At 44.1% G+C, this 13,735-nt stretch overlaps 1 protein-coding gene across 2 annotated transcripts; it reads left to right on the top strand.

Annotated features, from left to right (window-relative positions):
- Positions 1 to 7,193, top strand: LOC147317282 (arrestin domain-containing protein 3-like). Of its 2 annotated transcripts, none has more exons than XM_086314088.1 (6): positions 1 to 370; positions 461 to 521; positions 609 to 756; positions 870 to 960; positions 4,917 to 5,176; positions 6,698 to 7,193. In XM_086314088.1, the coding sequence occupies exons 1-6, from the start codon at positions 112 to 114 to the stop codon at positions 6,899 to 6,901; spliced, it is 1,023 nt and encodes a 340-aa protein (XP_086170214.1). In that variant the 5' UTR covers positions 1 to 111; the 3' UTR covers positions 6,902 to 7,193. The 2 variants fall into 2 exon arrangements, with proteins under 2 accessions (XP_086170214.1, XP_086170213.1); XM_086314087.1 differs by lacking the exon at positions 6,698 to 7,193 and adding an exon at positions 5,597 to 6,525.
- The last annotated feature ends 6,542 nt before the right edge of the window (positions 7,194 to 13,735 follow it).

Raw genomic sequence — 13,735 nt, 5'->3', positions numbered from 1 at the left:
AAGCAGATATAACCGGCAGAGAGTGGCTGCGCTGGGCACAACTGGCTTGAGTTTTCTCTTGGTTTTTGCAACAGATTTTTGTTTTCCCCCACTTTTTGTCATCAATTGAAAATGACCATTAAAAAATTCTCAATCGAATACGATGCCATCAACAGCAAAAACACCTTCACGAATGGAGATATCATTAATGGAAGAATTATTGTGGAGGTGTCTGGTGAAACCAAAATCCAATCGCTGATTTTTAGAGGACAAGGAAGAGCGAAGGTATGCTGGAGTGAGCATTACGGACAAGATCAAACCCACGTTTACTGGGCTACTGAGAAATATTATGACATCAAACAAGATATCTTGAGAGAATCAAGACGCGATGGTGATGTATTGAATTAACACAGTTGCTGACATGTGATACACTGTTCCTTGTTTAACAGACTGTTCAAAACAACACCTACTTCTTTTCCAGGCACTGAAGTCATTGGAAAAGGAAGACACGTGTATCCTTTTTCGTTCAGGATTCCTGATGGGTACCTCTTCTTGTCTTAATCAGAGGTTTAGATTCCCATTCTGCTTCTTTGTGGGTCATTTGAATGTTTTTGTATTGTATTTTACAGAATACTGCCATCAACCTATAAAGGAGCCCATGGAAAAATTGTTCATAAGGTGAAAGCAGAGCTGAAACAATCAATGAAGATTACAAAAAAAACTAAGGCCCACTTCACTTTTGTGTCCAAGACACACATGGGTATTCCTGGACTTCTGGTAAGAAATCATTAATCCTAAAAAGCAACGATTAAATTTCATAACTGATAGTGTTCAGGCAGACGAGATCATTACCTTAAAGCACATTTATAATGTGGGGGTCTGCTTTTTAGGAACCTCAGTATACTTGTAAGGATAAATCTGTTTTGGGCTCTGGAAAGGTTTCAGTAGATGTCCATACCACTCAGATGGGATACATGCAAGGTAATTATCTTTACTTGGCTTACTGCCTTTCAGTATTCAGTTTCTTCCCTCTCCCTTATTTTTATTTTTATTTTTTTGGAAAGTGACTATAAGTTTGGTTGAGTCAAGAGCATTTTACTCCTTAGACTCCTTCCCTAAGGAAGCATCATTTAAAAATACTGCTTTATTTCATCCCAGCTCTCAGCTACTTAAAGTGCTTGTAAACAGGAAACCAGTGTGCATGATTCAGTGAGGGGTGTTTCTGTGGAACTGATCCTTTGATTATTGAAAGGAAGTTATAGCTGATTGAGTACTAAGCTAAAAGTTGTTGTTGTAGTTTTGTTTTTATAGAATAGAATAGAATAGAATAGAATAGCCTTTATTATCATTGTACAGAGTACAACGAAATTGGAGTGCCACTCCCTTGGTGCAAGTTTCAATAATAAATATAAATGTAAAATATAAAAGGTACAAAAAAAACAATCGTAAGTACTCAAACAATAGTATGTACAATATATACAGGATAGCAGCATTAATATAATGAGAGTATGAATAGCAGCATAATATAATGACAGTGACGGTATGGAATAGGTTCAATTGTTTTTGTGCTTATTTACTACGGTGATAGCTCTGGGAAAGAAGCTATCCCTGAATCTGTTTGTCCTGGTTTTATGTGACCTGTACCGTCGGCCTGACGGTAATAGTTCAAACAGTTGGTTGCTGGGGTGAGAGTGGTCCTTGATGATATTGCCAGCTCTGCTGAGGTACCGAGAGTTTGCAGTGACCTCCAGGCTGGGCAGAGAGCAGCCAGTGATCTTCTGGGCTGTGTTGATGACCCTCTGCAGTACTTTCCTGTCTGCAGCTGAGCACCCTGCATACCATGTTGTTATGCCGTACGTTAGGATGCTCTCTATGGTGGCTCTGTAAAATGTCACCGGCAGCCTCTCCTCCAGGTTGTTCCTCCTGAGCACTCTCAGAAAGTGGAGACGCTGCTGGGCCTTTTTAACCACCGCTGTAGTATTTGCAGTCCAGGAGAGGTCATCAGAGATCTGCACGCCCAGAAACCTCATGGAGTGTACCCTCTCCACACAGCTCCCGTGAATGTAAAGTGGGGCCGGGTCTGCTCTGCCCTTCCTGAAGTCCAAGATAAGTACTTTAGTTTTCGTGGTGTTCAGTTGGAGGTTGTTAACTGAACACCACTCAGTCAGTCTGTTGACCTCATCTCTGTAGTCCGACTCATCCCCCCTTGAGATGAGTCCAACCACTGTGGTGTCATCCGCGAACTTTATGATGGTGTTTGAGAGATGGGTAGGGGAGCAGTCGGATGTGTAGAGCGTAAACAGGAGGGGACTCAAAACACATCCTTGTGGAGACCCGGTGCTGAGTGTGATGGTGCTGGACCGGTGGGGGCCGAGTCTGACACACTGTGGTCTATTTGTCAGGAAGTCCTTGATCCAGAGGCAGATGGGGGTGGAGAGTCCCAGGTGAGACAGTTTCTGGACCAGGATCTCCGGGATGATATGATTGAATGCTGAGCTGAAGTCCAGAAAGAGCATTCTCACATAGCTTCCTCGGTGCTCCAGGTGACTCAGCGCAGTGTGGAGCGCTATGGTGATAGCGTCCTCGGTGGAACGATTTGTCCTGTAGGCAAATTGGTGGGGGTCCAGAGTGGGAGGCAGACCGGCCCTGATGTGCTGACAGACCAGTCTCTCAAAGCACTTCATCACTACAGGCGTAAGTGCAACAGGCCTGTAGTTATTTGGGCTGGCCACAGCTGTCTTCTTGGCGATGGGGATGATGGTGGAGGTTTTGAGGCAGGGCGGGACAGTGTTTGATGACAAGGAAAGGTTGAAGATTTTAGTGAAGACTCCGGTCAGTTCGTCAGCACATGCTCTGAGAACCTTTCCATGTATTCCATCAGGACCTGCCGCCTTCCTGGGATTCACTGACCTTAGAACACACCTCACTTGGTGCTCCCTAAGTGTTAGTGTGCCAGTGCTGGGGGCGGGTGGAAGTGGTGTGGCAGCTGAGGGCTTGGTCGTCTCAAAGCGGGCGAAGAAACGGTTTAGATCCTCAGCCAGTGAGGCATCAGTCCTAGATGTTGCCTGGTTATTGCTTCTGTAGTTGGTAATGTGATTGATCCCCTGCCACATTTTTCTGGAGTCGTTGTCAGCAAAGTGATCTTCAATCCTCCTCCTATAGGCAGCCTTAGCTTTCCTGATGCCTCTACTCAGGTCTGCCCTGGCCGCCCTATACGCAGCCCTGTCCCCTGACTTGAAGGCAGTGTTGCGGCTTTTTAGGAGGGATTGCACTTTGCTATTCATCCAGGGTTTTTGATTTGGAAACACCCTGACCCTTTTGTTGACGGTGACATTGTCAACACAGTTCCTGATGTACGAGAGTACAGTGTCCGTGTACTCCTGGAGGTTGTGGCTGGAGAATAAATCCCATACAGTTGTTGAGAAGCAGTCCTGCAGTTGAGAAAGGGCTCCTTCAGGCCAGGTTTTTATTGTCTTTGTCTGGGGCTTTGTTTTTCTCAGCAGGGGGGTGTAGGTGGGGGTGAGGGACATGCAGAGGTGGTCAGATCCAGCCAGGTGGGGGAGGGGTGTCGCTCTGAAAGCATGCCTGATGTTTGAATAGACATGGTCCAAAGTGTGTTCTCCTCTCGTAGCAAAGTCCACAAACTGGACAAATTTAGGAAGCACAGTCTTTAGGCACGCTTTGTTAAAGTCGCCGGCGACAATAAAAACCCCATCGGGGTGGGCAAGCTGTTGTTTGTTTATGGTGTTGAGCAAGAGGCTGAGAGCCGTGCTAACGTTAGCATCCGGCGGTATATAAACAGCTATCACAATAACTACTGTAAACTCCCTCGGGATGTAAAAAGGTCTGCACGAGACTGCCAGAACCTCCAAATCAGGAGAACAGTGTGTGTGAATGATCCTGCTGTTACAACACCACTCGTTATGCACGTAAACACATAGCCCCCCTCCTCTGCTTTTACCTGAGTTGCTGTTTCTGTCATGCCGGTGTAGCGTGCGGCCTGCTAACTCGACTGCAGCGTCGGGAATCAGCGGGTGAAGCCACGTCTCCGTAATAAGAATAATGCTGCAGTTACGTGCAAAGCTTGTGTTGGCTATCTGTAGCTCCAATTCGTCAAGTTTGTGGGTGATGGATCTGGCGTTCGATAGGAAAAGGCTCGGAAGTGCTGGCCGGTGTGGATGTTTGCGTAGCCTAGCGTCTGAGCCCGACCGGCATCCCCTCTTCTGCTTTCTTTCCCTCCGTCGCCTTCTACGCTTGCTGGGCGGGCAGACCATCCACGGTGACCCTGGCGGTCTCGCTATCTCCACCAGGATGTTGTGTGTTCGCTGATAGTCGCCAGAAACAGACAAACTATATTTAAAACCTAGGTCAATTAGGTTCTGGCGACTGTAAGAGATGGCGGCGTTGCAAACATTCAAAAATATCCACATTAAAAGTACGAACCGAGCTATATGATGCTGACGTGCTGTTTTTGGCAACATCTAGGGGGGTACATTTGGCAAGCTAAATTATCAACCACTGTACACTAGACTTACAAGGAAGGTAAAGACAAAAAGTTGAAAAGTCCAATAATCATTTAAGATAGAAAAAAGGTTGCATTTGGCGCCTTTTGTGCCAGGAACATTAAGTCATGTAAGAATAAAACTCTCCAGACTCTTTTGTGCCTTATTTTGTGTCATATGAATTTGGAGGAAAATGGCATAATGGCTGTGTTACACTGAGATGGATTTTGTTTTATATAGTTTCATGTTGTTGCTTTTTTGGGAGGATGACTCTTGATGGTATATGCCCAGATAATTTGGCCTCTGGATCACCCGACTTTAGCCAACTGCATAAAAGCATCCTGAACTCCTGTAGAGAGATATTATGTAGATGTCAGGAAATGTCTTTCTATGCTTGGCAGTGATTTATACAGGATAACTTTCTGTACTTTACAGGCGAAGCTCTCGTGGTCACAGTTGAAATCAACAACAACTCGAGTCGCACAGTGAAGCCCAAATTCATACTGTATCAGAAACACAGTTTCTTTGCCCAGGGCCACAGGACAGTTTACACACACGACATCCTTAAGGATAAGGCTGAGGCTGTTGAAGCATCTTCTGGCAGAAAAACCGTGACCAAGGTGATCACCATCCCTGGAGACCTACCCCCCTCCATCTTGAACAGCCACATCATCAACCTGGAGTACAGGCTGAAGGTAAACAACTTGTAGAGCTGTCCTTTTGTTTGTGTACTTGAGTACTGTTTAAGTAATATAACTAATGGTAGGAAGCTTGTCTTTGTTTCTGTATATGCCATTTAAAAGGTTTTATTTGGGCTGCTAGTTGGTTAGTGGCACCTCTTTTCTGTCACAGGTGACTGTAACAAATCATTTTTATGGAAAACTGTTAAACTGCTTTTCTCCTTCCTCATTTTAACGTTCACAAAAGGAAATAAAATAAAGGATGTAAGTACTCAGAGGAACTAATGGAAGAAAACAAAGATTGAGAAGCTTGGATTAAAGCATGAGAGCCCTCTAGTGACAAAACATGGCAACAACAAAGCCCTGCTGAAATCAATAATTCCTAAACAAAAAAATCTTAAACAATTCTGTTTGTGTGTTATTTTGTTTGCACAGGTCCAACTGAATATCAAATGTTCTATTGATCCAAAGCTCAAACTTCCTATAGTTATCATGCCTGCGGTGGTGAAACAACCACATCCTTCTGCTGGCATTGGATTTGACACTTTTAGGAACCCAGAAAAAACATCCTGGGGAACTACACCCCAGCAAACACCACCCCAGCAAACACCACCCCAACTTGCAGATCTTCCACCTCACTACGGAGCACATGCGATGTACCCCACTACCACTCTTGATGATTATAAGACTGCACTTTGAAAATCTCCCTTGAGAGAGAACATTTAAGCCTTAAACACAGACTTGACACAAATGATTGAATACATTCAGAAAAGCAGACTGGTGTGCTGTTAAAGCTACCAAGCACCTATTGTTTGTTCCTTCATACCCCAAACTGTGAAGATGACATCAATTGAGGCAATAAATCAGAAAATGCTGGTTTTCATATTAGCAGTTGTTATCTTCTAACTCCTAACAGATTTTAATTTACTTTCCTATTTAAACTGTAAGATTGTATACATTTAATATCTGTGTAAATAATATATTTACAAGAGTTTGTCAGATTTGTATTGTTGATTGTCATTTATGCTTAGAAATATCTACTCATATATGCTTAGAGTTTTATAATCAATGTCATGTTGGTAGAGGTTTGATCCTTAGTAGTCTGTGGAGACTCTGTGTGCCTCCCAGAGCACTCTGTAGCACAAAGAACTTTGCCTACTTGTGTCTTGCTTTTGCTGTGTAGTAAATTGTCTTGAACGTTCCAGCAAATAGGTTTAAGCTGTGTTACTATATTTTTCTAATAAAACATCATATTTGAAATGCAAAACTAACATCTTGTGTTTGTGGCTGGTGATTCCAGTTTAATGTGAACCCTTATATTCTACTCATCATATGACACATCCTAATGTAATGCTTCTTCTAAAACCTTAGAGTCCATTTGGGCAATTTGGACACGACAACCATTAACTGATGTATAAAAGTATGTGCTCCAAGGTTCACGTTGGGGCCTATGGGGTCAGGAGTAAATTTGATATAGTCACTGTCTTTGGCAAATAAATTCAATTTAACACCATTTACCATTTACTGTTTGTACAGAAAGCACAGTTTCTTTGCAAGAAGAGAAGGGTCCATACTAAAGACCTCTTGAAAGAGGTGGGAGACGCCATCCCTCCATCTGCAGAAGAAACTGTCACAAGGGTCATCACCATTCCCCGTGATGTGGAGCCCTCAATCTTCAACTGCAACATCATCAAAGCTGAGCACAGACTCAGGGTAAGCAGCTTGAAAAATGTTTGCTAGAAACTGCAGTGAGTCTTAAAACTGTATTAGTTGGTTATTCCACCTTACTGTCCAAAATTATTGACTAGGGCTGGGTATCGTCACTGATTTCTAGAATCTATTCGATTCCAATTCACAAGGTCGTGATTCGATTCAATCCACAATTCGATCGATTCAGCATGAATCGGGGAAATTTTGCCTCAGACAGTCAGAAATATTATAATTCTGATCATTTATCAGTACATATCCATATTTTTATATCTATAAAAAGAAATCTGACACTTGTGAAACTTTATCAGAGGTGCAAGCAACAGTAGACTTGTGCGTAAGCGAACGAATAATGCAGAAAACAAACCTTTTTATCGTCCATCCATCCATCCATCCATCCATCCATCCATCCATCCATCCATCCATCCATCCATCCATCCATCCATTTTCTTCCGCTTATCCAGGGCCGGGTCGTGGGGGCAGCAGCCCAAATAGAGAAGCCCAGACCTACCTCTCCCCCAGCCACCTCCTCCAGTTTATCTGGGGGAAGACCAAGGCGTTCCCAGGCCAGCCGAGAGATATAATCTCTCCAGTGTGTCCTGGGTCTGCCCCGGGGGCTCCTCCTGGTGGGACATGCCCGGAAAACCTCGTGCAGGAGGCGCCCAGGGGGCATCCTTGTCATATGCCCGAACCACCTCAACTGGCTCCTTTCGATGTGGAGGAGCAGCGGCTCTACTCTGAGCCCCTCCCGAATGGCCGAACTTCTCACCCTATCTCTAAGGGAGAGGCCAGCCACCCTTCGGAGGAAGCCCATTTCTACCGCTTGTATTCGCGATCTCGTTCTTTCGGTCACTACCCACAGCTCGTGGCCATAGGTGAGGGTAGGGGCGTAGATCGACCAGTAAATTGAGAGCTTTGCTTTTACACTCAGCTCTCTCTTCACCACAACAGACCGGTACAGCGTCCGCATCACTGCAGCTGCTGCACAAATCGTCTGTCGATCTCCCGCTCCCTTCTCCCATCACTCGTGAACAAGACCCCGAGATACTTAAACGCCACTTGGGGCAGGGTCTCGTCCCTGACCCGGAGTGGGCACTCCACCCTTTCCCGGCTGAGGACCATGGTCTCAGATTTGGAGGTGCTGATTCTCATTCCCACCGCTTCACACTCGGCTCCGAACCATTCCAGGGTGAGCTGGAGGCCATCACCTGATGAAGCCAACAGGACCACATCATCTGCAAAAAGCAGAGATGAGATCCTTTGACCACCGAAGTGAAAGCCTTCCGCCACTTAGCTACGCCTAGAAATTTTGTCCATAAAAATTATGAACAGAATCAGTGACAAAGGGCAGCCCTGGCGGAGCCCATCACCCACCAGGAACAAGTCTGACTTATTGCCGGCTATGCGGTCCAAGCTCTTGCAACGGTCGTATAAGGACTGAATGGCCCTTAGCAATGGGCCAGACACCCCATACTCCCGGAGCACCCTCCACAGGACCCTTCGAGGGACACGGTGGAATGCCTTCTACAAGTCCACAAAACACATGTAGACTGGTTGGGCAAACTCCCATGTGCCCTCGAGTATCCTTGAGAGGATAAAGAGCTAGTCCAGTGTTCCACGACCAGGACGGAAACCGCATTGTTCCTCCTGTATCCGAGGTTTGACTAACAGACGGACTCTCCTCTTGAGCACCCTGGCATAGACTTTCCCAGGGAGGCTGAGGAGTGTGATTCCCCTGTAGTTGGAACACACCCTCCAGTACCCTTTCTTAAAGATGGGGACCACCATCCCGGTCTGCCAGTCCAGGGGTACTGCCCCTGATCTCCACGCAACATTGCAGAGACGTGTCAACCAAGACAACCCTACAACATCCAGAGCCTTCAGGAACTCGGGGCAGAGCTCATCCACCCCAGGGGCTCTGCCACCAAGGAGTTGTTTAACTGCCTCAGTGACCTCGCCCCCAGAGATTGGCGGGTCATCCCCTTCATCCCCAGACTCTGCCTCCGCCACGGAAGACGTGCCAGTGGGATTGAGGAGGTCCTCAAAGTATTCCTTCGACCGCCGGACAATTTTCTCAGCACTCCACCCGCACTATACACAGTGCAGGTATAGCATCGCTTTCCCCTCCTGAGTCGCCTGACGGTTTGCCAAAATCTCTTTGAGGCAGTCCGAAAGTCTTTTTCCATGGCCTCTCCGAACTCCTCCCACACCCGAGTTTTTGCTTCTGCCACCACCCGTGCCGCATTCCGCTTGGCCTGTCGGTACCTATCAGCTGCCTCCGGAGTCACACAGGCTAACCAAGCCCGGTAGGACTCCTTCTTCAGCTTGGTGGCTCCGCTTACCTCTGGTGTCCCCCATTTGGTTCGCGGATTACCACCATGACAGGCACCAACTACCTTGCGGCTGCAGCTCAGTGCAGCGGCTTCGGCAATGGAAGTGCTGAACATGGTCCATTTGGACTTAATACAGTGGCTTGCAAAAGTATTCGCCCCCCCTTGAACTTTCCCACACTTTCCCACTTTCTTCTTGCCACTCAGTGCACAACTAATAGTTGTCCTATGGTCAGATTCCCCCACCTGAGCTGTAGATCTCTGCAGCTCGTCCAGAGTCACCATGGGCCTCTTGGCTGCATTTCTGATCAGCGCTGTCCTTGTTCGGCCTGTTAGTTTAGGTGGACGGCCTTGTCTTGGTAGGTTTACAGTTGTGCCATACTCCTTCCATTTCTGAATGATCGCTTGAACAATGCTCCGTGGGATGTTCAAGGCTTGGGAAATCTTTTTGTAGCCTAAGCCTGCTTTCAGTTTCTCAATAACTTTATCCCTGACCTGTCTGGTGTGTTCTTTGGACTTCATGGTGTTGTTGCTCCCAATATTCTCTTAGACAACCTCTGAAGCCGTCACAGAGCAGCTGTATTTGTACTGGCATTAGATTACACACAGGTGCACTCTATTTAGTCATTAGCACTCATCAGGCAATGTCTATGGGCAACTGACTGCACTCAGAGCAAAGGGGCTGAATAATTACACACACCCCACTTTTCAGTTATTTATTTGTAAAAAATGTTTGGAATCATGTATGATTTTCGTTCCACTTCTCACGTGTACACCACTTTGTATTGGTCTTTCATGTGGAATTCCAAAAAAATTGATTCATGTTTGTGGCTGTAATGTGACAAAATGTGGGAAAGTTCAAGGGGGCCGAATACTTTTGCAAGCCACTGCATCCCCAGTCTCCCTCGGAATGCTGTTGAAGCTCTGCCGGATTAATATAATCTTGCTTCCCTGTTTAGCTGTGCCTCTCTTCCTGTTTTATTTTGGTTATTATTTCTACACTCATCACATCCTGTCTGCCAGGCAGCTATACTGTAACACTTACAGTCATTATAGCACTTAATCCAAAGCAACGGTCGGATGCTATTCCCTTCTTATGGTCAGATGAAAGTTAAGGGATGTTTGCTGTTTTTTGTTATTTGAAAGAGTTGCTTAAAGTAGATTTTTGACTTTTAATTGTGTCTAAATACTAAAAAAGCTTTCACCAATATGTCCATTAAAAATCTTGATTTGATAAAAAAGGTGCCTAAAGTAGTTCTATGTTGCCCTCAAAAATATTCCCTTAGTAATTATACTGCGTCACATTGCTTTCACACAATACAATATGACTGGATTGTATTGCCTATAGTCAAGACTGTTTCCAGTCAGTAACTTAATACCCATTGTCACACTGGAGATCAGTCACCAGATCAGCTAACAGCCCAGATCTATGCTGTGCTAACCTAAAATGGTCCAAGAAGGAATGCTCTGTTCCTCGAAAGAAAATGAATTTCATTTTACTTTGTTATCGCAGCAGAGCGATATTTAAAGCTCTCTGTCGGTTCTTTATTTTACACAGTGAAAGACTTTTGTGTAAAGCTGCTGAAAGCGTTTGAACACAATTGTCACGCTTTGTTCATTTGTTTGCAAAAGTGTTTTTTCTGCAGAGATTACATTTCCTGTAGCCATCCTGCCAGCCTTCCAGGCCTATCCTGCAGTGCCACCACACTATCCCGCTGCTGCTGCTACCCCCTTTGGATTCAACCCGAACCCGAACCCAAACCCTCCAGTGTGGGGTTTTGAGCCACAACAACCAATAGCAGCTCCCCAACCGTCAGATCCCCCTCCTCCTTATGGAGCATATGCAATGTACCCTCCATTGCCAGATTTTGAGAATAAATCCTAGCAACAGGTCTGACCAGATGTTTTGCCAGGAAATGGTGTGAAAACACCGAGAAGCATACTGTGGTCATTAAGAGCCACTCTAGTGTTCACCAAGCACTTCTGTGGCTATAGACTATACCAAATCCCTATAGTGTGTGTTTTACTGCCTCATATAGGAGTATCCACTCCTGATTGTTTCTTTTTGTTGTTGTTTTTTTTAATTAAACACTTCATATCTTAAGTGTCTACGTGTTCCAGAAAGCAGAAAATGTATAACAGTACTTATAATGGAACTGTGGTCAGTATTAGGACCCTACATTCTGTTTCTTTTAAATACTTCATTGATGACCGGAGTCTTCCCTGAATGTTTTAAATCTGCTGTGGTAGTGCCAATCTTGAAAAAGCCTGGACTGGATGTTGACTTAGTTGCAAACTATAGACCCATCTCACATTTTTCTTTTTTGTCTAAGGTCTTTGAAAAAGTTGTTTTTAAGCAGCTCACTGATCATCTTTCAACAAACAATCTGTTTGAACCATTTCAGTCTGCTTTTAGACCAAATCACTCCACAGAAACAGCTTTAATCAAAGTGGCAAACAGTCTGTTGGTAAATGCAGACAGTGATCGCACTTCAGTTTTAGTACTACTAGATCTAAGTGCTGCATTTGACACTGTGGATCACTGTATTTTATCGGATAGGCTTGAACATTTTATTGGAGTTACAGGAAATGTTTTATCATGGCTGAGATCTTATCTGTCTGGGAGATCTCAGACTGTTAGTTTTAAAAATGATCTCTCCGAGACCTGTGCAGTGGGGCATGGGGTCCCTCAGGGCTCTGTACTTGGCCCATTGCTGTTTTCCCTGTATCTGCTGCCTCTTGGTGTTCTTTTACGTTCTTTTAATGTAACTTTTCATTGTTACGCTGACAACCTGCACCTTTATGTTCCTTTAACCATTGGAAATTGTGCTGACATGTCTAAATTAGAATCGTGTCTATCTGCAATTAGGGGCTGGTAATCGGATAACTTCCTGCTTCTTAATACTGATAAGATAGAGTTGATGGTCACTGGACCACAAAAATTTCAATACATGTCCCAAAATTTAATCTTGAAAATTGAAGGTAAAAAACTTGGGCGTGTGGTTTGACACAGTGCTCTCCTTTGAGTCTCATGTAAGAGAGACAACAAAGACCACCTTTTATTATTTAAGGAACATAGCCAAAATCAGACAAGTTTTATCAAGCAAGACTGCAGAGGTTCTTCTCCATGCATTTGTGTCTTCACGTATTGATCATTGTAACGATCTCTTTTCTGGGCTACCAAAGAAAAGTTTTAGAGGTTTACAGATGGTGCAAAATACAGCGCCTCGCATTTGAACTAAAACTGGAAAATTTGAGTGCATTACGCTGTACTGAAATCCCTTCATTGGCTATCTTGTCAGGTTTGAGCAGATTTTAAGGTCCTGCTGCTCACCTACAAAGCTTTAAATGGATTGCCACCTTCATACCTCTCTGATCTTTTGCACCTTTATGTTCCATCCCGTGCTCTCCGATCCCAGGATCCCTTTCTGAAAAGTAAAGAGTAAAATATTTTCCATTCACTGGTTAACAGCATTACAATATCAAGCCTGCAGGTGACATATAATGCACTTTTTTGTTTTGTTTTTTTGGTATCTTTGAAATAAAGCTCTGTATGATAATAAACTTTTTTAACGAAATAAACGTCTTTGGGGTGGTCTTTGGATTTTAGTAATTTTTCAAGATATACCACAAAACATGAAGCTGACATAACTAGACATCTTTTACTTTGAGTTAATTGCTTTCAGTTCATGGGGCCATCAAAATATTGACTGCAACATTTTTTTCCTGGTATGTTTTAGGTTTTGCCAGTGTTTCCAGATTAATTTTGACTATTAAGACAAAATTAATCTGGTAAGAGGGGTCATTAACACTTATTAACACTTAGAACGTGTTTCCCCAGGAAAAGTTGATACCGTTCATATAATATTATTTCTAAACCTACTGTGAATATTATAGTGTTGTTAGTGATACTTTTACTGTTTTATTTAATAGTAATGTCCTCCAAACAAGAATTTGTTAATCCTTTTTGGGGAACTTCCCCCAAATTTTTGCTATCAAAATATGTGGAAACTTATCTCCCAAGCCTTGGGAATCAGGGGCTGTGAGAACAGCAGCATGCTCCCCCCCCCAAAAGGCCCTTTTGTCATCTCTCTGAAAAACGGGGTCTATTGTTAAGGTTACTTCTCATCACCTCTGCTTAGGATTTCAAAGAGTTTTAACATCATGGCATGTAATCTGCATCAAGTGGAAAATTTACTGTAGGTGTGGTGAAATATATCATGTGATGCAGCCAGCATGTGGCAGTCACACCTACAATAAAAAATAAATAAAGAGAAACAAGGTGGTATTTTTCGCTGCCCCAATATGTGGTTGTGAAGAGACCATGCTGGTTATCCAGAGAGTGTGTCTCAAATCATTCATAATGTAATCTCATGTTAAACCCCGTTAAGTTTCCATAGCTGAAAATCTTTTAGTGGCACTGCTTTGGGAGGGTGTATGATACAAGAAAAACTGGTTTCACATTATTTGTATACTTGAAAGCAGATATAACCGGCAGAGAGTGGCTGTGCTGGGCACAACTGGCCTGAGTTTTCTC

Source organism: Aulonocara sp. 'chitande type north' Nkhata Bay, linkage group LG12 (genome assembly GCF_057382095.1).
Source record: "Aulonocara sp. 'chitande type north' Nkhata Bay isolate Kocher_YH1m ecotype deep benthic linkage group LG12, A_spYH_male_GT1.1, whole genome shotgun sequence".
In the NCBI taxonomy this organism is placed as follows: Eukaryota; Metazoa; Chordata; class Actinopteri; order Cichliformes; family Cichlidae; genus Aulonocara; species Aulonocara sp. 'chitande type north' Nkhata Bay.
The sequence above is the reverse complement of the archived record's forward strand: the minus strand, read 5'-3'. Positions and strand labels throughout refer to the sequence as shown.